At 38.8% G+C, this 22,860-nt stretch overlaps 1 protein-coding gene across 1 annotated transcript in view; it reads right to left on the bottom strand.

Moving 5' to 3' along the window:
• ERAP2 (endoplasmic reticulum aminopeptidase 2) overlaps positions 1-21,017 on the bottom strand; it is a 40,308-nt gene extending 19,291 nt beyond the window's left edge. Inside the window, exons 1-9 of the mRNA XM_055312782.1 lie at positions 20,944-21,017; positions 17,565-18,257; positions 14,221-14,359; positions 10,468-10,602; positions 8,709-8,829; positions 6,487-6,641; positions 3,150-3,263; positions 2,172-2,303; positions 1,820-1,951 (exon numbers count right to left, since the gene is read on the bottom strand). Coding sequence (XP_055168757.1) covers positions 1,820-1,951; positions 2,172-2,303; positions 3,150-3,263; positions 6,487-6,641; positions 8,709-8,829; positions 10,468-10,602; positions 14,221-14,359; positions 17,565-18,118 — 1,482 coding nt within the window. The 5' untranslated portion in view covers positions 18,119-18,257; positions 20,944-21,017. The remainder of the gene's footprint in view (positions 1-1,819; positions 1,952-2,171; positions 2,304-3,149; positions 3,264-6,486; positions 6,642-8,708; positions 8,830-10,467; positions 10,603-14,220; positions 14,360-17,564; positions 18,258-20,943) is intronic.
• Between the last annotated feature and the right edge of the window lie 1,843 nt (positions 21,018-22,860).

The following is a 22,860-nucleotide window of genomic DNA, read 5'->3' as shown; positions in this document are numbered from 1 at the left end:
CTCACTGACAAAAATGGGGTAAGAACGTTGCCTACCTTACCTTCTTGAGGTGGCTAATAAGCATGATGTGACAAAAATTAACCTAGAAATAGTCATAGCTGACCTAAAAGAATCCTGCAATTGTTGACCAAATTTCTCCTTTAATCTCTCCCCTCATATCCACTATGCACACCAAAGATGGATTGTTTCTTACTGAAGAAAGGCAAAGCGGGGGTCTACACACACACACACACACACACACACACACACACACAGAGCAAAGGAGAGGAAGAAGGAGAGGGATGGGAGATAAAAGCAATGTGAGGCTTGTTGAGAAGTTAGGAGGACTCTGGAGAGAGAGAATCACCTAGATTGTCGGCCGGAGGTAATGGAAATGGGTAAAGAGCATTTATATAGGTCAGACTAAAGACTGTGTATTTTGGTCCCTTTGTGATTTTCAAGAAATGTGAACAAAAGATTTGAACCATTTTGAAAAAATGTTTAACTAACGACTTTGTTTCTTTGACCACAAAATCACATAAATTATTAGGTCATGAGGGTCCAGACTTATGCCCTTATAAAAGGGCATAAAAAATCAAATGAGATAATGCACTTGAAATAACTTTTTAAACGATTAAGTGCTATACAAATGTTGAACAGTATTATTACTGTCCCTGGGCCATATGTGTTTATATACATGAGCTCCATCGGTCCAATACTTCTATAAAAGATTATTTTACTCCAAGTAGAAAATTTAAGAATATTTTAATAATTATTAGAATTATCTGAGTTGACTGCATGTTTTCTTCATTTTACCTATTATACTACATGAATCCCAATAACAAAGAGACCATGTGTTCTTTAATCAATAATTAACTGTTTTTTATCACAATGCTAATTGCCATGGCATTAAAAAAAGAATAGATATGATTCTTGTTCTTAAGCAAATTTTAAATTATTATTTTTTTTAATTTTTTTTTTAATTTATTGACGATAGTCATACAGAGAGAGAGAGAGGCAGAGACACAGGCAGAGGGAGAAGCAGGCTCCATGCACCGGGAGCCGTATGTGGGATTCGATCCCGGGTCTCCAGGATCGCGCCCTGGGCCAAAGGCAGGCGCCAAACCGCTGCGCCACCCAGGGATCCCTTAAGCAAATTTTATTATTATCATTGTTATTGTTGAACCATTATAAACTAATAAAAGAGAATGTCACTGCGTGGAACAGAATCATAAACACACTTCGACGTATTGAGCAGAAAGGTGAACCATTGAGGGGTGCGTTAGTCTGTAAGGAGGAAGTAAAATCTCAGCTAGAATTCAAAAGACGGATGGCACTTGAATTGCTGGCAAGAAGAAAGTGCATTTCACGTAGCAAGGGCACTAGAAACAAAAACATGGTGACATAAGGATTGAGCAGGATTTCTTCCTATGAGGGAGATGTGTCTCACTGAATGGAGAATACATGCTGGACAATAAAGTTGAGAAAGTAGAGTTCAACCTTAAAATTTGGACGAGAAGATTAGATGTTCATGGCAGGAATTACAAAGACATTAAAGATTTTGGAAAATGGGGAGACAAAACTATTGGGTTAACGAGAGAAGGTAACCAGAGAGGAGGGCCAAACGTCAAACACCTGTGACTATCCCAGTGTGGGTGGCATCCTGGTTTAGTGTGGTGCTAAAGAAAAAAGGAAAGTTCTGCCTTCTATGGACCCTGGCAATGTAGAAAGTGGAATAAATATTGGATGACTGACAATATGTCTATTTATAAACCTTCATAATTATGCTGTTACATCTTAGGCTTAACAACAGTCTACTGTTACCCAACAGATGACTTACATTTGACAGACTTCTCCACAAATCATCATTTTTAGCATTTCCATAACCGAATTTCTTTAAGTAGTAAATAACTCCTTTGCGAAATTTCTCCTCATTCAGAAAATCTTTTAGCATATTCAAAATACAAGCTCCCTTAAAAAAAGAAAGAAAGAAAAATAGGTGGTATGATTTATTTTTAAAGGAAGTTTAAATTTTATGGAACATGCATAATGTCTGAAAGATGAACATCAAATATAACAAAAGTATAACAAGTGGCAATAACCTGGAACCAATAACTACAACTGCTGATTTAACAAGCCTCATTATATTTCTCCTGAAAGCGGAGCTTCCACTTGCCCACAGCATTAAATACCTTGTTATAGGAAACTGCATCAAACATTTCCTGTATCTGAGTAGGAGTTTCTGCTTGGTTGGAGATAGGATGGGACGAATTTAATGAATCCTTTTTAATTACTGCAAAACATATATGGCAAAAACCATCATCCTAAAGAGGGAAGAAAATTTTTTCACTTTCAATTTGGCACTTTCAAAGCAGTAGAAAACACAGGAGGCTTAGTAACCTATTCCTAAAAGTTTTCGACCAATATGTCTTACAACTGATTGAAAATTTCTATCACATTATATATTCCCCTTCCCCCAATTCTCTGCTTCATAAATATATAAAACCAACATTCCTTCAGACATTCTTTGAATGTTTACCATATACCAAAGCCCTTGGATACAGAAATAAAATGGTTCCCATTTAGTGAACACTTGCTATGTGCCAGGACCTTGTATCCGTCATTTGTAACCCTATCAACGCCCTACAAAGTAGATGCATTGTATGCACTTTACAAGTGAGGCTATATGAAGTTTTAGGATTACACCATGGACTCAACACAAAGCAAATAAGAAGACACTAACTCTGAGTCCATGTCTGTCTAAATGATCCTGGACCACATGCCTACCTCAAAGGGCTAATTAACCATTACAAACTACTATGATATGAAGGGTTTAGATTCATTATGCCTAAAGAAAAAGACATGTTTGAAAAAAATCTTTTCATACATTTTGGGAAGTGAATTCACCTTTTGAAATTTCTAGAGGAATGTGCCCCAATTATGCTTAATTTTTAGGTTACATGCCAAGAACTCTTCACAGGATCCTTAGCCACGGGCACCATCTTGTCCTACATCATTGTATATACACATAGGTTTTCTTTCCTTTCACCTCACATACACAGCTGTGTATTTGTGCTATTTGCGCTCTCTGTCCGTAGATGTTTGGTTGAGGGATTTATGTTATGAGCAGAATTGTATATATAGCATGACATACAAAATTGTAAACTTACAAATTGTAGCTCTGGATATGTGGCATTAAGAGAGATGAGTTCCATGTATGTTGCAAAACCTTCATTGAGCCAAATATCATTCCACCATTCCATTGTAACCAGGTTCCCAAACCACTAGGAGGCAAAGACTCAATGTTATTAGAAATTAAACAAATATTGGGGTGTCTGGGTGGCTCAGTAGGTTTAGTGTGGGACTTGTGATTTCAGCACAGGTCATGATCTCAGAGTTGTGAGATCCAGCCCTTGGTCCCACTCCATGCTCAATGGGGAGTCTGCTTGAGGTTCTCTCCCTCTCTGGTTGCCCCTCCCCCCACTCATGTATGCACTCTCTCTCTCTCTCTCTTTCTCCTCTCAAATAAATAAACCATCTCTTTAAAAAAAGAAATAAAGCAAATATAAAAAATTATTAATTGTAGCAAAAAGTACAACGGGTGGTAACTTCCTTCTTTTGGTGGTTAAGGCCCTTCCTCTCTCTGTTACCCTTGTCTCTCTGTACAACTTCCTTCTACCAATTTCTTTGCCTTCCCTTCTTTTTTTTTATCTTTTTTTTTTAATTTTTATTTATTTATTTATTTATTTATGATAGTCACACAGTGAGAGAGAGAGAGAGAGAGAGGGGCAGAGACACAGGCAGAGGGAGAAGCAGGCTCCATGCACCGGGAGCCCGATGTGGGATTCAATCCCAGGTCTCCAGGATCGCGCCCTGGGTCAAAGGCAGGCGCTAAACCGCTGCGCCACCCAGGGATCCCCCCTGCCTTCCCTTCTCACCACATTTTTGCTTTGGTTTCACTTTTCTTTCTTTTGTCTTCATTGCCCTCTCCAACTTCCATTTTATTCTCCCAACATTTCCTAGCTATTAGATTTAATATTAAGGAAGAAAACAAAATCATTTGTGGGGGAAGTACAAACTCACCTTATTCTTGATTTATGGTGGTGGTCTTAGGAGAAATATAAGCCTAAATATCTTTGGTGAAGTCACTTCCTTACATTAAGTAGTAGGTACTTAAGAGAATGGTTAAGAATTCGCTTAGGACTCTCAGATTGCTACATAGTATTACTGATGAAGGAATTTAGTTGTCAACTTTTGCTCTGACTTCCTTCCAGGGATTAACCTGGACACTAAAGCGAATAAAATTCTGCAATTTTAAATATATATACATAAAATTAATAAGATGCCTAAAGAAAATCTAAATAGAAATTTACCTTTAACCTATACTTGATCTGTAACACTATATTTAAGCATTACTACTTTTTCATGTACTTTTGTATTTTATTTAGCCTGTATGCCCAGTACTATCCATCTAGTTTATCTGTTTTAGGATTGCAATCTCCTGAGGGGTAGGAAATTAAACAAAAAAAATTCTAAGATTCAGAAGAGTTTTACAGTTATAGCTAGATATGAAGCTTCTAAAAACTGTTAAGGTCTATTTCTTTTCTGACAACCCTCAAATCATTTTACAAGTGGGCACCAATCTTCCTAAGGACATCTGTGAAAAGGGATGGAGGTGTTTCCTTAATTTGAAAGTGATGAGTATGAAAAATACAAGTTGAGCTGATTCTGGTAATGTCACCAGTTACAAGAGTGGTTTATTCATTCATTCAATAGATATCTATTGATAATCTACTACATTACTGGCAATGAGTTAGAAATATAAAGATGTATGTAATACAGCCTCTGCCCCAATACAAATGACAGAGGTCAAGTGATAGATAAATACAATGAAACATTATTATGCTATGACCAATGCCTGTACAAGGGATAGAGAGGATTCCAGGAGTTAAAAATAAGTTCTTCTAGGAGAGTGCCTAAGTTAGTTAGGAAATGATTGGTTCCCTGAGTCTTCTTGTTGGGAATAGTGTGTACTCTAGGCAGATTAAGTAGTAGGAGCAAAAGCATAAAGGAGCAATACAACCTGGCTTATTCAGAAATGGCAGATAGCCTGGGATGGCTAAAGCTTAGGTTTGGTTAGAGATGAAGTGGAGAAGGGCTTCATCCTGGGCACCTTGTATGCCATGTTATGGACCCCTGACCCACTCAGTTGGTGTTGGGAGTCTTTGTCAGAGTGAATGGTCGCATGGAGACAAATGGGGAAACAAAAATGTCAAGACAAAAATTCCACTGCTGCCTACTGCTTCAGCTCTAGACTCTGCATCTCCAATGAAAGAGAAGCTGTAAAAGGAAGGCCTAGAGGAGCCTCAGAAGTAGAGCTCTCCAACCATTTCTCTATGAACATTCAGTAGAAAGATTAGAAATCCTCACATTCAGTCAAGTGCTCTAAGGCTATCAGTGACTAATGATCAAAAGCCTTAAGATGGGCCAGTGGGGAGATTCTAAACCAGAGGAAGCTGTACATATGTTCTTAGAGTACAGTGCTGAGCATGGTTCCTATGTAATTGGGTACTTGGTTCACTACTTAAATAAAATCCAACGTATTATTATAATAACGATAAAGGATAAAGTTAAAAATTAAAAATAAGATATTGCTGGCTCCTAGTAAATACAATAAAATGGTATTTGTCTACATGGTGAAGGAGAATTTCTGGGGCCCTTAACAATTCAGTTTGTTACTAGGGATTTTCAGAAATGAAATAGAGTGGAAAATAGTCTCTGATATCCATACAGCTAGTTTTACACTTCCATATTTGCATCTAATACAGTGTTGATAGATGGCCTAGGAAATGGAAATTTCATAGCCTGCAAGAAATGGTAGCAGTAGCAGAGATCAGTGCTGCCATCATTAATAACCAACACTTATTGAGTGTGACAGGCACTGACACTTATCTGTAATTCTTTACAACAGCTGCAAGAAGCAGGGAGTATTATTAATTTAATTTTATAGACGAAGACAATGAAATTTAGAGGATTAGGCAATGTGTCTAGGGTCAGCTGCCTGTAATGGCTTGAACTTGAAGTACTCGTGATGGCTATATAATGACAGGTTTCAACTGAAGGGGGATTGGTTTTGCCCTAGACTAGGGGTATAAGGAGAAATACTTTTAATAGAAATCTCTACTTGTAGGGTTTCCAATTCTGTGTCCTATGTATCTGCATAATCCATACCTTCTTTACTAAAATGCATTGGAAGGCTTTGCCTTAAAGAGTTTTAGATGACACAGTGGCCAGTGATAACACTCCTGTGATAACACTCCTGTGTGAGTCTCCTGGTCTAGAAATTGAAATCTCTGCTACTTGACATACTGTTTGGCTTGATAGTCTCTAAGGTTCTCTCTAAGGGTAAAACGATATAATTTTATGTTGTTTCAGGAAGACTGCTGATGTACTGTACAATGCTTTTTTTTGGGCTGATACTAAGAAAATGTCATGAGTGTCAGGTACCTGGTGTGCTAGTTCATGGGCTATGACTTTGGTGACCCATAGTTTATCAGAAGCAGAAGAAGTCTTAGTATCAAAGAGCAGGGATGTCTCTCTATATGTGATGAGGCCCCAATTTTCCATGGCTCCAGATTCAAAGTCAGGAATGGCAATTAGATCTAAGAAATAAGAACAACCATATTTGATCATTATGGCTTCTGCACCAGAAATGGGTTTTGTTTTTCTTTTTTAAGAAATGAGGTTTACTTTCTCCTCAAATACATTGTGATGCTTTCATGTATAAGTAGGTTTTCTGGAAACATCAAGACCATTGTAACATTGACACAGTGTCTCATAGTTGCACTGAAAATAGTCAGTACCCATCACTGAGCAGCATTAATTCTATCAATACAGCTTTGGTTAGAGCTGAAGTAACCTGTTGACATTTAACCATTTGTTTTGAAGCATGCTAAGCTCGGCAAATACCTTGGGTGCATTACTGCTAAGAAAATCATTTTTTTAAAAAATACTCATATTAGGGCAGCCCAGTCGGCTTAGCGGTTTAGCGCCAGCTTTGTCCCGGGGCATGATCCTGGAGTCCCCAAATGAGTCCCACGTCGGGCTCCCTGCATGGAGCCTGCTTCTCCCTCTGTCTGTGTCTGTGCCTCTCTCTCTCTCTGCGTCTCTCATGAATAAAGAAATGATTTTTTAAAAAAAATACTCATATTTTGTATTAATACTACTCAAAAACTTTGAAAGGTATTAAATAATTTTTAGTATGTTTGAGATTCATCAAAACATAATTAAATCATTTCTATAAAAAAGAGAATGAGATTTTAATTTCAGAAAAACATCTTTTAGGAGAAATCTCTATTGTCAATATTTCAATTAGTACTTCAAGAACCTACAGCCTCTATTATGAGCAAGTGTCCTTTCTAAGGCAGTACAGGAAAAAAGCTGTGGGCATCAATTTTTTCTGACCTCAATTTCCTTTTCAGCATTGATATTTTTTCTACCTCTTAACAAAGTCTTGAGTAAAAAAAGTGAAATGTGATCAGCTTTAAGCAAGTCGAGCATAACGTATATTAATTTATATTATATCTCTATGTGTGTGTATGTTTATCCTTTGCCATCGGTGTCACGTAGGTCATAAAATTTCTGGCTAATATTTAATCTTGGAATTTTTACTTTTTATTCTGCTATGTCATTTTGGAAGAAGTACTGTTTGACTAAAAAGAAAGGTAATTCTTTTTAAGTTGAAACAAACCAAGCTACTTGACTTGTGATTACATTGCCTGGAATTAACACTAGTTAATTCTAGTGGATAAAACAAATATTTATAAGACAATCAAAAATAAATTAGCATCAATAAAGATTAGTATTCATTGGTACTTCACCTGTGGGAATAATTCCTTTTGTAAATTGCACTGATGATTTTATATTAATTGGATTATTTCCTATAGTCATTAGAGATACTTATATCTGGTTTAATTTTTCCTATACTGTACCCTTCTTTTCAGTTATTTTTAAAATACATTTTGTAGGGTTGCCTGGGTGGCTCAGTCGGGTAAGCATCTGACTTTGGCTCAGGTCATGATCCCAAATTCCTGGGATTGAGCCCCGAGTTGGGCTCCCTGATCAGTGAAGAGTCTGCTTCTCCCTTTCTCTCTCCATCTGCTTCTCCTCCTGCTCATGCTCAAACTCTCTCTCTCTCTCTCAAATAAACAAATAAGTAAAATATTTTTAAAAATAAAATACATTTTGGGCAGCCTGGGTGGCTCAGCGGTTTAGCGCGGCCTTCAGCCCAGGGTGTGATCCTGGAGACCCGGGATCGAGTCCCACATCGAGCTTCCTGCATGGAGCCTGCTTCTCCCTCTCCCCGTGTCTCTGTCTCTCTGTGTGTGTGTGTCTCTCATGAATAAATAAATAAAATCTTAAAAAAAAATAAATACATTTCATATGATCTTTAAGGCATAGAAAAAGGTTGTATGCTCTGGAAACTTCATTCAATTAAATCTAACCTGCCATGCAGCTATTTTAATATGAACCTAATAAAAGAATAAAATGATCCACACTACTTGTACTTCTCATAAATACCTTCTCTATGCTCAAGAACCATCTCTGAAGTAAAATTATTGCTTCCTGGGCTAACTGAATCTCTTCAGTACTCCTTTAAATCACATATAAAAAATCAAAGCAAGGTTTATAAGCAAAAATAAATATAATGACATGGAATTTGAACCTACCCAGTTTGGGGAGTGGATAGTTGATATCAAAGTAATTTTCATAAAAATTAAGTAGCTTTAATGATGCTTCCAAAGCATAATGTGTTTGACTCCATTTGTCTGGGGATGCATAGATAGACACCTGGAAATATTAATCAGAAGAAGTTGTCTTTGAATATCACAAATCCTTGGCACAATTCCATTCCTGACAGTCCTCACTCAAAGAAAGGTAGACCACATTTTTCAAGAAATGATTGTGATAGAATTAAGCATGTTTTTGATGGGGATAAGATGTTCCATAAAGTATTACAGCAAAAGTCAGTCTTAAGAATTACAAACGACCCTGTGTTCCCTGTTATAATCCATTTCCTAGGTGCTAATCTGTAAATTTCAAGCTTTATGGATCCATTTTATCATGAGATGCCACTTGAACTCATCACTGTCATGCATTCTAGCACTTGAGTGTTAGCCTTCCAGAATTGTGTCCACCAGCACAAGTAAAATAAAACATAAGTACATAAGTTGGAAAGTCTTCAAGAACTTATTGGATCCATCTTCCCATCTAGTTGACTCTAAACTCAAGAATATCCAAATATGTTCATTTACTCCCTCCAAGTAAATAGCCACTGAGTGGAAAAAAAATAAAATTACATTCCACTTTTATCAGGTTTCAGGGATGGGTTTACTTTCATTTCATGATTTGCTTTCTTGCTCTGAATTATCTGAAATCCCTGAGAACTTTTATAGGAAGGATATGTTAATAGTTACCATTTTTTGATGGCTTATCAGGCACAGTGCTAAATGTATACATGTGAAATCTAACTGAATTCTCTCAACAACCTTATTAAAAGATAGAAACACATGAAAATTAATTTGCTCCAAGTCACCCATACACCCATATAGAAAATTGTAGAGCTGGGATGTGAAACCTAGGAAGCTCACTGGAACTTGAAGTATAGTGCCCTCTGACTGCTCACATTTCTGTTACCTATGCACACCTGAAGCTGGGTATGTTATGTATGTAGATACATTGTAGATATATATATATATATATATATCTGTAAGTATAATAAGTATATAAGTTGAAATAGCCATATTATAGCTGTTTTTAATAAGCATTATTTTATGGTTCTTTGAATATTTTTATGTCTACATTTGGTTCTTCAGGGTAAGGAGATGATGATAATGATGTTTCTCTATTGATATTTGCAAAACTGTAAGATACTCACTGGGTGTTGTAAATTTTTTCAAATAATGAAGACTTTAAAAATTACAAAGTCTACCTCTCATTGGGGAAAAAAGTTATTATAGAAAACAATTGGAAACAATATGAATGTCCTAAAACAAGATACTGATTAAAATTTTTGGTACATCCATGCAATATAACACTAAGGTATTATGAACATAATATTATAGAAAATATCCATAAAATATACTATAAAATATCATAACAAAATATTATAGAAAAATTTAATGGCATTCAGTTCGTATGGCATATTATGGTAAAAATAGAGTGAAATAAGGTTAAACTTTATTTTGTAAAGAGTAAGTATATACAGCTATTGTATACACTCTCATATACTGACATACATACAGAAAATATTTGAAAAGTTTACACTAAATTAGCAATCATTGTATCTTGGTCATGGGATTTATAAACTATTTTTTGCCTATTTTGTAAAATAAACATGATACTTTAGTAATAAGAGAAAAAGAAATCTTAAGAAAATAAAAGCTTATTGCTCTCAGGACAGTGCATAAAATTAGAACTCAATCTCACCTTGACCCCTGAGGAGGTTGTGCCACTTACAGAGATGAAATCACAAACTACGTAGGCTACAAGGTATGTACTCATTTTTACAGAAGTTTCAAAGTGATCTTCTAAGATGCCTCCCTCAAGTTCAATTGTCTTAACCTACAGGAAGAGGAAAAAACAGTACTTGAAAATGTGAGTATTTGACAATGTCCATGACTTAAGCCAGGTTAGTTAGAGGAAGGTCCTGATACTTTGAAGGACACTTGATACCATTATAGGAAATTAATGGCCCATCATAATATTGTGATCTCTCCTCTCCTCCTTTTGTGGGTTTTTTTTTTTAATCCCTGGACTTCCTCAAAGACTCAGGGTACCACTTTTGGGATTCCAGAATGATGCCAAATCTTTTTTGTTTCTTGAAAGCATAAAAATATTTTAGATGGTTCTACTTTTTTGAAATGCAGTAATCTCCAACACTGGCATAAATTCAAAATCTGTACTTCTAAGGAAAAATATCAAAGAATGTCTCCTTTCCCTTTGTTTGTTATATAAGAAATCTCTGTTGCAGAAAGGAATGGGACGCAAAACTCTGTGAAATACTTTTCATCATCTTTTAATCCTCTTATTATTTATGTGTGAGGTAGGTGTTATTTCACAGGTGAGGAAACAGAGCCTCAGAAACATTAACTGAATTGGCCCAGGATCACATGGCTAGTTCCACAGCAAGACCAAGATGTGGATGTGACCGTGTGACTCCAAAGACATTGCTCATTCTTTCACTCGCTGTGTGACAGCTTGAGTCATAGTCTTATTTTATCTTTGCTTCATTGATTCAGCAATGAAAGCAGGCAGGCCAAGGAGGTCATTAGTAATTTAAGCTTCTGCCTATCTCCGGAAGAAGTAAGAAGTTTTAAGCCTACAGACTGGTCAGCCACATCTATCAAAATCACTGAGTAATTACCAAATTCTATCTTTATTTGCTCAGGATAGCTTGCCCCAGAGATGGTCTCCACCATGGTACAATGCCCCCAAATATTGAACGGACACAGATCCAAGAATCTGAAAATACCGCTTTCTTCAAATGGGTAACAGCTCTTAGACTAGCTTTCCCCTCCCAACATCCCTTTGAAGGCATCAGGCTCGTGACAGGGCTTGTTAAACATGTTTTATCTGTTTGGATAAGATCGCAGTTTGCTTTGGCAAGAGAAAATAGCTTGAAGTGTTACCAGAAACTGCCTCGCATTCTTAAATAACAAATGTTTGCGCTATTTAGTCTTTGTGCAACAGGATTTGATTCTACAGAATTCTATTTTTAAAAAAATGAGGTCCAAAGTTTTAATAAAGCAGAAGACACTGACCAAATACTTTTAGAAAGGTGGCAGTATATATTGGACTATGATATATAGATATATCTATATGATATATATATATATGATATATATATATATAATATCCTATTATATATCCTACAAGTTAACTTTGCAGAAAAACAATCTCTTTTTTTTTTTAGGAGTCTGACTCAACCAGAATTCTATGAGCACATATTTCTACAGAGGTGAGGATTATGGCAGAGGCCGGGGAGAGGGCCTTATGACTGTAGTCTTAGGAACAAACTCTGTAAAAAAAAAAAAAAAAAAAAAAAAAATAGGGCTAGGGTGTTAGAGCTGGGAGGGAAGGAGGAGGAAGGCTGTGGGACTACAGGAGAATGAGAGTCTGTGACACTAGACACTGGTGGCAGGAGTGGTTAGGAGACAAATGGGCGATCCCTCTGTGTTCTCCCTCCAGATGCAGATGTAGCCCATGGAGGCTGAGTTTTGTTCAGGAACCGGGGACAACCCGTGTAGATTAACATTGCCTTAAATGGAAGCATATGAGGTGTTAGTGTATGTTCTTCCAGGATGATGATGTAATCTCCAAGTAGGGAACACTTGTTGCTAGACAAGGATTTAGCTGTTTCTCAATATTGGCAGGACTTTACTTACATAGCAAGTGTCGCCAGCAGGTGTGTGTTCCTTTAAGGAATGAAGGGAACAAAGAGAGGCCCCAAAGATAGGCTGCCTCTAGTAGAACTTAGCTGGCCACCTCACTTCCTTGAAATCTTGTATTCTTAACTAAACAGATTGAGAACTTAGCATGTGTTGCTTCTTCTCACCAATCCATAACCCGACTTAATTGCTACAGCGATTGGCCAGAGTGTACGATTGTGGCATTTCTTCAGTTGTCCTTTTTCGGCCAACTTTGAGAGAGCCTGGGTTGGGCATGTCGGTGAGAAGCAGAAAGTCAAGCCAGTATTTGCTGGAAAAGGCACAATCCAAAGAACTGAACAAGTCAGTTGAGGCAATGCAAGTATTCAAGGATTGCATAAAACATTTTTGAAATATTCACTTATTTGTCTTAAATATGAGAAATGGCTGGAGGATTCTAAAGATAAAAAACCCAAATTCTCATATAATGAAATGGCAATTATATTTGCACCACATTTTAATTAAAAGGCTTCAATAAGTATATTTTTATTACCTTCCATGATTGTTCATAGGAAAAATGACATTAATTAAAAGCTGCCGGGAAAGAGACTGAGCTGCCCTTAAATGAACGTTCAGTTAGAAAGCAGACTTGGAGTTCCAAGTAGAGGATCATTTTTACCCCGAAACGAGTAGGCTGATTAAATTGCCGTCCTTGTGATCGGGGAAAAACTAGGATATGTGTCACATGGAGTATTGTCACTTTCCACCTTGATCTGCTCTGCCGGTGTATCAGAGCAAATACCTTTACCAGCATGAAACAGAAATCTAGGGAAATTCAGTGTCTCATGTTATCGACTCATTTCTCCCCTTCATCCATAGGGGACCATCTCTGTGGAGGGCAGAGAGAAAAATGTGGTAGGGCCCCTTGCTGGCTTGTGATGGCCCAGCTGCTTTCTGGGCTGCTCATTTTGCTAAAGAACAATCAGAATAGCCTCTAATTTTGTCTCACTTTCCAAGCAGTGGTTGAGAAATATTTTATATTTTTTGTCCAACATCACAAATGGCAAGTACATCATTAGTGAGGAAATATCAAATGAGGCCCACAGCCTGCTGTATCTTTCCGAGTCTGAATTTTGAGTCCAAATAAAATGTTCAAGTGTCTCTTTCAATTAAAAAAAAGTATATGGCTACAATAGATGAATTTCACAGACGATCTTAAGAGTTACCCATGGAACTTAAAAGAAAAAAAAAGAATTTCTAAGTTTCATCAGAGATCAGAGATCACTAGCTCAGAATTTCCAGGGTTCTCTAGATCCTTCCCGCTCTAAATGTGATGCCTAGACCAGCAGCAGTGGTATCACCTGGGAGCTTGTTAAAAAGCCAGAACTTTGAGCCTCACTCCAAGCTGGATCAGAATCTAAATTTTAACAAGATCCTCAGATGACTCATCCGAATATTAAAGTTTGAGAAGTGCTGCTCTGTCTGCGTGGTTCTGAATTTCATCCCTAGCCAAGTAACACAGATTTAAAAGGAACATTGTTTCCATATGAATACAAATAAAATATAAATCACTTTGTGTTTTTTTTTAACTTCTGGTATAACAATGCCCCACACAGAATGATGTTAAAATCTAGAAGGATTGGGGTTATTATAGAATATGTAGGTGGATAAAAAAATAAATAACGGCTTAAATTTGAAAACAGGAAATGTAAATAAATAAATAAATAAATAAATAAATAAATAAATAAATAAATAAAAAAGACCAAGGGTCAACTTGCGATGATTCCCCCAAAGTTTCTGAAAGTGACAATACCTTTGGCATGTTGGAGAGTGCAACGTGTCCACTTTCTCTTCTTATCTTGATGGAAAATTTGGCTTTAAACAGTGGTTCATCAAAACAAGGGAAAGCCATCCGTGCTCCAGTTGGCTCAAAATCCGTTACTGCAATTATTCTGTGAAGTTAAGAAACCACCGGCCAGAATTTGCAAGTGAAACCAAGAAAAGAAATGCACTATGCCATCAGGACACAGGTTATCAAACCTGGAGGTGATATATTTGACTTCTCAAACCATCATCTTAGTGAATCTAGGCTGTCTTCTTAAATAAAACAGGGGTCAAATTGTGTTTGGTGGCTGCCAATCATGAATAATGCACAGTGCTGCACAGTCCACTTACATGACCTCCTTCATACTCGTAGTTGACAAGGATCAGAGACTTTCAGTGACTCAGCTGCTAAATGAAATAGGCACGCCCCATCAATTTGATGCCAAAAGTGACTACGATTATTATTGGGTAAGGACCATCCCTAAGGAGGGGGCTTCAGTTGGAGATTTGAGTACTTGTGAATATCAGGGATGTCTTAGGTTGTGTTCTCAGGAAGCAGGCCCTGCTTTATTAAAAACATGCCCCCCAGGAGATGCTAAGGAGGTAGGGAAGGAGCGAGGGAAACAGGAGAGGACAGAAGAAAAAGCCAGGCTGGATCCAGCTTCAGCCTGCACTCTGGGGAGCTCTGGAATGGAAACTACACCTTTGAGTTTTCCCCTATCGGAAGCAAGGAGCTGGGATTTCATATTCTGTACCCCACGGGGTGGGGGGGGGGGCGGAGTCTAACTCCCAGAAACTTCTAGGTTTCTCTGCTTTCCAGCAAAGTAGTTCCAGTCCACAGACTATAATAGATACATAGTTATTCTGACAAATCTCTCTACCTTATCACCTTGATAATGCCTGAAATTGTATAATTATAGACGTATTCTTTGGACTTTAAGCTTCAATTAAGAAACAAACCTGGAGTGCAGAGTTTTGTTAGAGAAGGAGGAGAAATAAAGGTGGAGAAGGCCCAGGAGGGAAAGAAGAGGAGCTGTCAGGATAATTGCGCCTCAATTCACTTTGTTTCTATAATATAGATTGGAGAATGAGGCTGGGGAGCCAAACGATTTGCTTGGAACTTCCGGCTTTATTTGGATTTGGTAGCAGCTACTACAAGAATAAAGGAGTTCCACATGCCCGGAAGAATTTTCACTGCTGTGAACTTTTGTTTATAGTAAGTCTATATTGGGAAAGTGGAAAATTCAATTTCTTTTCTGCTACTTGCACAATTAATTTTGGCTCTGCATGCAAAGTAGTGATTTCTTGCTTCTCACAGAACTATTGTTGACTGGATTATTCTATATTTTAGGTTAAGTCGTGTGTGTGAGTGTGTGTGTGTGTGTGTGTGTGTGTGTGAGAGAGAGAGAGAGAGAGAGAGAGAGAGATTCATGAGTCTCTTGACACTGTCCTGCAAATCATCCTACGTGTTAGACCTACTATGTGATTGAGTATGAAGAGAACTAATCTTAAGAAGAGTCACAAATAGCCTGAGGTTAGTTACAAGAGCTGTACTCAAAAAAATCCTCCCCTCCCCTCCCAAATTCCCACATCTCCCAAAATGGTATCCTTAAAAAGTACTTCTTTGGGGTGAAGGCTTTGTCACTTCAAAAAATGAAAAAGCCACACTGGTCACATGTTGCCTAAGTGAGCAAAATTGATAATAAATTCCCTATCTGCCACTATGCTGGCTGAGATTAGACCCATGAGAAATGAGGTTGCATTGAGGGGGTATCCCCAAGGGGAGGGGCAAAGACATGGGCCTAAAGGACTCCCCTAAGTAGACTTCTGGGGACTAGGCAGGGGAGGGGGACGGCACATGAATCCCCAGAGGGCAGTGAGCACCTAAGGCGGGAAAGAAGAGATATGTAGCAGACTTTGCTAAAGTCACCCACTCATTCCCCTTCTCCAGTGCCAATGAAATCCTGATTTTACTCAAGAAGACAATGTGTCCAGATAAAAGAATCACCTCTTCAGATTCTCTTGCAACTTGGTGGAGCAATATAACTCATTCTGGCCTGGCTAAAGTCAATGAGTGGGAAAACTTTGTAAAATATTCAGCTGAAATGTTTCTTTTTGCCTTTTTCTCTCCCCCAACCCCCGACCCCCTTCCTACAATGTGGACTTGATGCCTAGAGGTGCAGAAATCATTTTGTATTAGGAGGAAAGCCACATGCCAGGGGTGCTGAGCAGAAAGATAGAAGAAGCCTGGGTCCCGGATAGCACGGAAGAGGGTTGTAGCAAACCTGGGCTGCCCTGTTTCTGGACTTCCTGTTGCATGAGAAAATAATGGCCTCCTCTGTGGTTAAGCCACTGTATTTGGGTTTCTCTAACTGGCTGTTGAGTGTCACTGATAAAAGGTGGGAAAGTACTGAAACCAGACTCCTCTTCCCTCCCAGATGGACCCTGGCCATGGGCAACCAAAGCACCAACTCTATAAAGCATCACTGATGCTTCTCTTTCTCTAATTTCACATAACTATCAGAAAATTCTGTTTTACCCTCCAAAACAAATGCCAAGTTCAGTCCCTTGACTCCATAAGCACTGCCACTAGCCTGGCTCAAGCCACCCTCACTTCTTGCTCACACCACTGGAATGGCCTCCTAAATAATTGCCGTCCTCTATGTCCCCTCTCTCCCTCTCTGTAATGTACTCTCAACATATACTTGAGCTTTATGGAGCATACCTCAGATCAGAAGCTCCTGAGAATTCCTACTGCACTGGAGGAGCCTAACCTCCCTACAAGAGGTTCAAAGTCTTTGCATGATCTGACCCCTTTATACTCTACTTCTCTCCTTTGTCACTGTCCTTAATCCATGCCGGTCAATCCATATTTCTAATTTCTCCAAACAGACTTGTTCCTGCCTCTTGGATTTGAGTCATGCTGTTTCCTGGGCAATGTACACACATTCTCACTTCCTTTCTCTCAGCCCAAATCTCACTTGCATTTCCTTCTGGTTCCAGATCAAGACTCACCTCCTTTGAGAAGCCTTCCCTATTTCAGCTTTCTGTGCCAGGACCGTCCTTCTCCCTAGCACACGAATATACTTGTCTCAACACAGTCACATACTCATCTGTCCTAGTCATTCTCCCTCTAGTTGTTTATGCCTCTGCATTTTGTGTTCCCATCTTTATAGAGATTTCCTTAATAAATTGCAGAGCTGCCGCTTCTTCCAAGTTTCTCACAGTTTATTGAGCTTTTCATAAAAGACTGCTGAAATGGGCTCCTGGCAAACAGATGTCACCCATAAGGAAAGTATCACAAGAGACTAAACAGCTAGAGCAATGTCCTACCTTGTTTTACCACCACGAGTTCTGTATGTGCTTTTATAAAATCCTTCAAAACCACTGGCTAAATTGGCCTGGAAATCAAATGCCACAGAGTATCTCAAATCAGCCATAAGTTTCTCTGGAACCAACAGTGCAATTTGTTCATGAGCAGGATAATGCAAAATGTTCAGCCTTTTCCCTGGTTTCCTGTATCTCAGATCTTCCTCTGATTGAAGGATGACATTCATGATTTCAAGATCTTTGCTATGCAAGATGATAAATTGGGTTGCATCTCTGACCAGGACTTCAATCTTCTCAGATGCAACAAAGTCCAGAGAGGTGAGATTTGGATGGACCAAGAGGTCATAGTGGAGGGGAACGACCATGCTGGGGAGCCTTAGCTTATTCCAAGGAAATGGTTCCCCACTGGTGGCTACTGGGAAAGCCCCAGGGTCCGTATTTAACAGATCAGTAGATGACATTGAAAACTGAGAACAAATGCATATTTTGGGCAAGATGGCTGAGCAGTAAAATCCCATGTAAATATTAAATATCAGTTTTCTGCATGAATTAGCCATTGTAGACAAATGGATACTAAATCATTCTCCAGAAGACAAATTAATATCCAGGCTAAATTGCATAATTCTCTACAGCACTGTACTAGCTCCAGTTACATCACACAGGATCCGAACGATATGTTTCAAAGATGGATTTGACCTAGGAGGAAAAAGAAAACATTTATAGCATGTAGAAAAAGAATTAAATTAATAAATAAGTCTTTAAAAAGTAAAAGTATTTTTGTGAATGGAGAAAACCTGCTGTTAGGATCAAGCTAAATAACCACACAATAAAGTAGAAATTGAGCTATCATTTAGTTATTACAAAAAAATCCTGTAGCGCCCAAATGAAAGAAAGGACTCTGCCTTAAAACTGCATGTATAGAATTCCCTCTGCATTCCTATGCAATAAACATAAGGCAGGTATATAAATTCACTGCGTGAATTATGTTTAATGATGAATTAACGAATTCACTAATGAATTCGCTAATGATTTAGTGAATTAATGTTTAAATGTTTTTAACATTTGGCTACATCATTCTAGCTGTATCCTGGACACCTGAAAATAAGCTGCACAGGTGGTCTCTATTTTGTCTTGAGTCACTATGAAACTCTATGTTCTTTGGACACCAGGTATAATTATTAATGGTGTTGAACTTCACCTCTTTCAATGAATAGCATCATCTGAATGGCTTTATTCTATGGCTGTTGGTGGAAAGGATGCTGGTCAAGTTCAGTGTTTACCCTTGGTATATTTCCAAAACATCAAAAGATACAGGAAAAAAGTTTGAGTTTCTAATATTCTTAGTGAAAATATTTATGTATTATTTCACTAAGGACAAGTGAAATAAGTCAGACAGAGAAAGACACATAAATACCGTATATCATGTATGTGTAGAATCTACAAAAGCAATGCTCAGAGAAACAGAGTAGAGTGGTGGTTACCAGGAGCTGTGCAGTGGGGGAAATGGGCACATAACGATTTAACAAGTTCTAGGGATCCAATGTACAGCAGTGACTGTAGATAATCATACTGTATCTTGTACTTGAATGTTGAGTAGATTCTCAGTGTATTCTCAAAAGAGTAGATCTGTAACTTTCTCACCACAAGAAAGAAATGGTAATTATGGGATGGGATAGAGGTGTTAGCTAATGCAATGGTGGTAATCATTTTGTAATATGTAATGTATCAAATCAATGCATCGTACACTTTAAACTTACATAATAATACAATGTCAGTTATATTTCAATAAGCTGAGGAAAATTTTTTTTAATTAAAAAGATAATGAGGGATGCCTGTGTGGCTCAGCGGTTGAGCACCTGCCTCTGGCCCAGGGCATGATCCTGGAGTCCCAGGATCCAGTCCTATGTCGGGCTCCCTGCAGGCAGCCTGCTTCTCCCTCTGCCTGTGTCTCTGCCTCTCTCTGTTTCTCTCATGAATAAATAAATAAAATCTTAAAAAAAAATATAATGACACTTTTCCTATCTTTTTTAGGTAAGCATTATATTATGGCTAGGAGCACCTGAAGGGTTCATTCGGTTGAGTGTCTGACTCTTGGTTTCAGCTCAGGTCATGATCCCAGGGTCTTGAGATTGAGCCCCCCATGGGGCTCCACACTCAGTAAGGAGTCTCCTGGAGAGTCTCTCTCCCTCTTCCTCTGCCCCTCCTCCTTCATCCTCTTTGTCTCCCAAATAAATAAATCTTTGAAAAAAAATTACAGCTACTAAACCTTAGTGTTCCAAGAACCTCTAAAACACAAAACCATAATTGGTCTATTACCTCAAATTTCTGAATGTTTTAAAAATGAAAATGTTTGAATAATTGCTTATTTGATAAGTCATGAGCTTGGGAATCAGAGTGCTTGGATTCTAATACTAGTTCCAATGCACTTACCTATATGATTTTTGGACACTTTTTTTTAAAGATTTTATTTATTTACTCATGAGAGACACAGGCAGAGGGAGAAGCAGGCTCCATGCAGGGAGCCCGACACGGGACTCGATCCCAGGTCTCCAGAATCACACCCTGGGCCGAAGGCTGCGCCAAACCGCTGAGCCACCTGGGCTGCCCAATTTTTTTTATTTTTTGAGTGTAAGTTTTCTCACCTTATAAAATAGTGTAATAATCATACTATCCTCACCTTAGGAAGATTAAATGAGATAACTCATAGGAAGAATTTCACATAGCGCCGCAACTAGCCTATACAAAGCACATAATGAATGTTAACTATTAAATTATTATTGTGATTATTATTACTTGAATTTTCTGGCATAAATTAAGGATTAGTTCTGTCCCTACTTGTAGCAGACACACTCCAAGAAAGCTGTATTTCATTGGTCAAGACTGGAGAAAAAGGCCTTGCTATTTATTCATACAGCCCTTGAAAGGCCGGCTGATAGAAATCTTTGGTGTCTGGATAAAGAACCTAAGAGTAAGTGACTTTCCCAAAATCACATGTGAAATTTCAAGCAAAATGGGGATGAATATATAGTCCTTGACCCTTGGTCTCGGGGACTTTCCTTTACATCCAAGAGCACTGCAGTGAACAAAAACATCCTGCGATCCAAGACAGGAATTGCAGCCAATGTCTGGGAAAGGCTAAAAGATCTCCCAAAGAGAGTGAGTCAGTAAAGCAGAGGGATTCTTAAATCAACTCCCAACCTTAACCTCACATACTTTGCAAGGCAGTAGTGCCAGATTCGCTCCCTTCGCCCAGAGCCTCACCTTACATTACAAGAGCTCCTCAATCTAGCATTTTTTGTAGCTTAAGTTCTAGTAATCAATCATTCTCACTGAAAAATTCTGAGCTTTAAGACAAAATTGAAGAGAAATATTGATGTGTTACCTTACTCCATGCTGTTGCAGATTTGAGTGAAAGGGAAGTTGCTTTTGATTTCACTTTCTATTCTGGTAAGACCCAGAACTTTGCATACTTCCTGATTACAGCACTGGCTGGTTCATTATGGTAAAGACGAATGGGGCTTCAGACAAGAGCTTTAGTCCAAAAGCACAAGACTTTGTCTTGCTTCAAGCCCTCCTCCATCATCTGTGATTGGACCATAGACCTATTTTGATCCTGCCCCCTCTCCAGCTTGTTGCTAAGCCCTTTTGATCCTTTGCTTTCAATCTCTTTGTATCCAAAGTTTAAAGAATTCCCAGAGCCATTCAAGTCGTCTAGGTCCCCCTTGCTCCTCACAATGGCCTTCAAACAAGTCTCCTTGACTCCTCAAGGCCTGGTCTGATGCCAGATTCATCCTTTGCACTACTGCTTGATCATGTCACCCCCCTGCTTAAAACTTTCCGTGGCTTCCTCCTATGTACACAGAGAGGCAGGTACCCACGTGGAGACCGTGGGGGGCCAACTGGCAGCCTATGTGCCACATGGGCCTTCTGATGGATGCTCTGTCCAGGTATTTGGTTTAGATCCTAGGGCATTAAAGGCCCACACAGGTGTTATTCTCAAGTGAAATAAAACCAGCTTGGCTTTTGTCATCTTACACACCTTCCTCATATTCTGGTGTTTGTACCTTGTCCTGCCATACATTTGATTTTGTAACCTGTGCTTTGGCTCAACATTCAATTCAAGTGCTGCTATTATTAGATCCTAGTAAACTCTCAAACTTTAATTTTTTTCTTTTTTCTATGTTTTTTCATGTCAACTTGGATAAACAATTTGATAAAGTAGAGGAGCAAAAGTCTAGGAGGTAGCCTACACCGAGGGCTAGAGGCACAGGGTTGGATGGAGCGCCTCAGCGTGGCATTTCCTGTAGCTAGAGGGGCACCGTGGCATGGGGAAGTCGGCTGGAAACAGATGAGTGCAGGAAAGGGGGCCAAAGAAGAGGAGGAACCGAAGGCCAACTCTTGGGTATCTAATGCTGCAGCAGGGGAGGGACGGGGCAAAGGATGGAGAGGAAGCAGGGGGTACTTTGGCAACATTCCTTGTCACAGGGCCCAGCTCAGTGTGTGTGTTCTCAGAATTCTTCTCTGCCCACGAGAACAGAAGGGATGGGGGAGAGTGAGGAAACAGGGTTCCAGGATTGGGCTGCAGAATCCTAGACAACAAAGTTGAGTAAGGTCCAGTGGGCTTCGTAGCTTATTACTCAGAACTCTTTCTCATCAAATAGGGTTTCTAATTAATTTTTTCCTGATAACAGAATAAGCTATGGGATGTTTGTGGCCCAGGGAATTCATAAATCTCACTCTTTCACTTTACCCTGGGCTTCTGAACTGTCCTCACTCAAACTCTCCTCATTGGCTCTAAAAGAGCACTCCTACCTGAGTCCGCCCCCGCCTGCCACCACCCAGCGTCTATCACCTCAGCCTGCTTAATTTTTTCCTTCTTAGTATTTGTCAACTTCTGATACTACATGATGTATTGATTTGTTTGCTTGATCTGTCTCTCCACCAGAATGTAAGCTTCTTGCAGGCAGGGAGTTTGTCTACTTTGCTCACTGCTGAATGCCCAGAGCCTAGAGCAGAGCCTGGCCTATCTGTTCATATCTGCTGGCTGAGTGAATGCATTTTCAATATTTTCCATTTAAAAAAAATTTTTTTTCAGATTGTCCTGTACTTTCTCCATGCTTCAGGCAGACAAGGGAGCTTTGCATTGATGGATGTGCCCAGTATCTCCCCATCTTCCTGGATCTACACTCTATGTGCAATACATCTCTCTCAACGTCCTCTAGGTAAACCTACCTATCACAAGGCAATAACCGACCTTGGAAGTGACACATGCCCCCTTCCAGTCCCTATCTACAGGCAC

Source organism: Nyctereutes procyonoides, unplaced genomic scaffold, assembly GCF_905146905.1.
Source record: "Nyctereutes procyonoides isolate TBG_1078 unplaced genomic scaffold, NYPRO_anot_genome, whole genome shotgun sequence".
Classification (NCBI taxonomy): Eukaryota; Metazoa; Chordata; class Mammalia; order Carnivora; family Canidae; genus Nyctereutes; species Nyctereutes procyonoides.
Note: the sequence above shows the minus strand (reverse complement) of the source record. Positions and strands in the feature narration are given on the sequence as shown.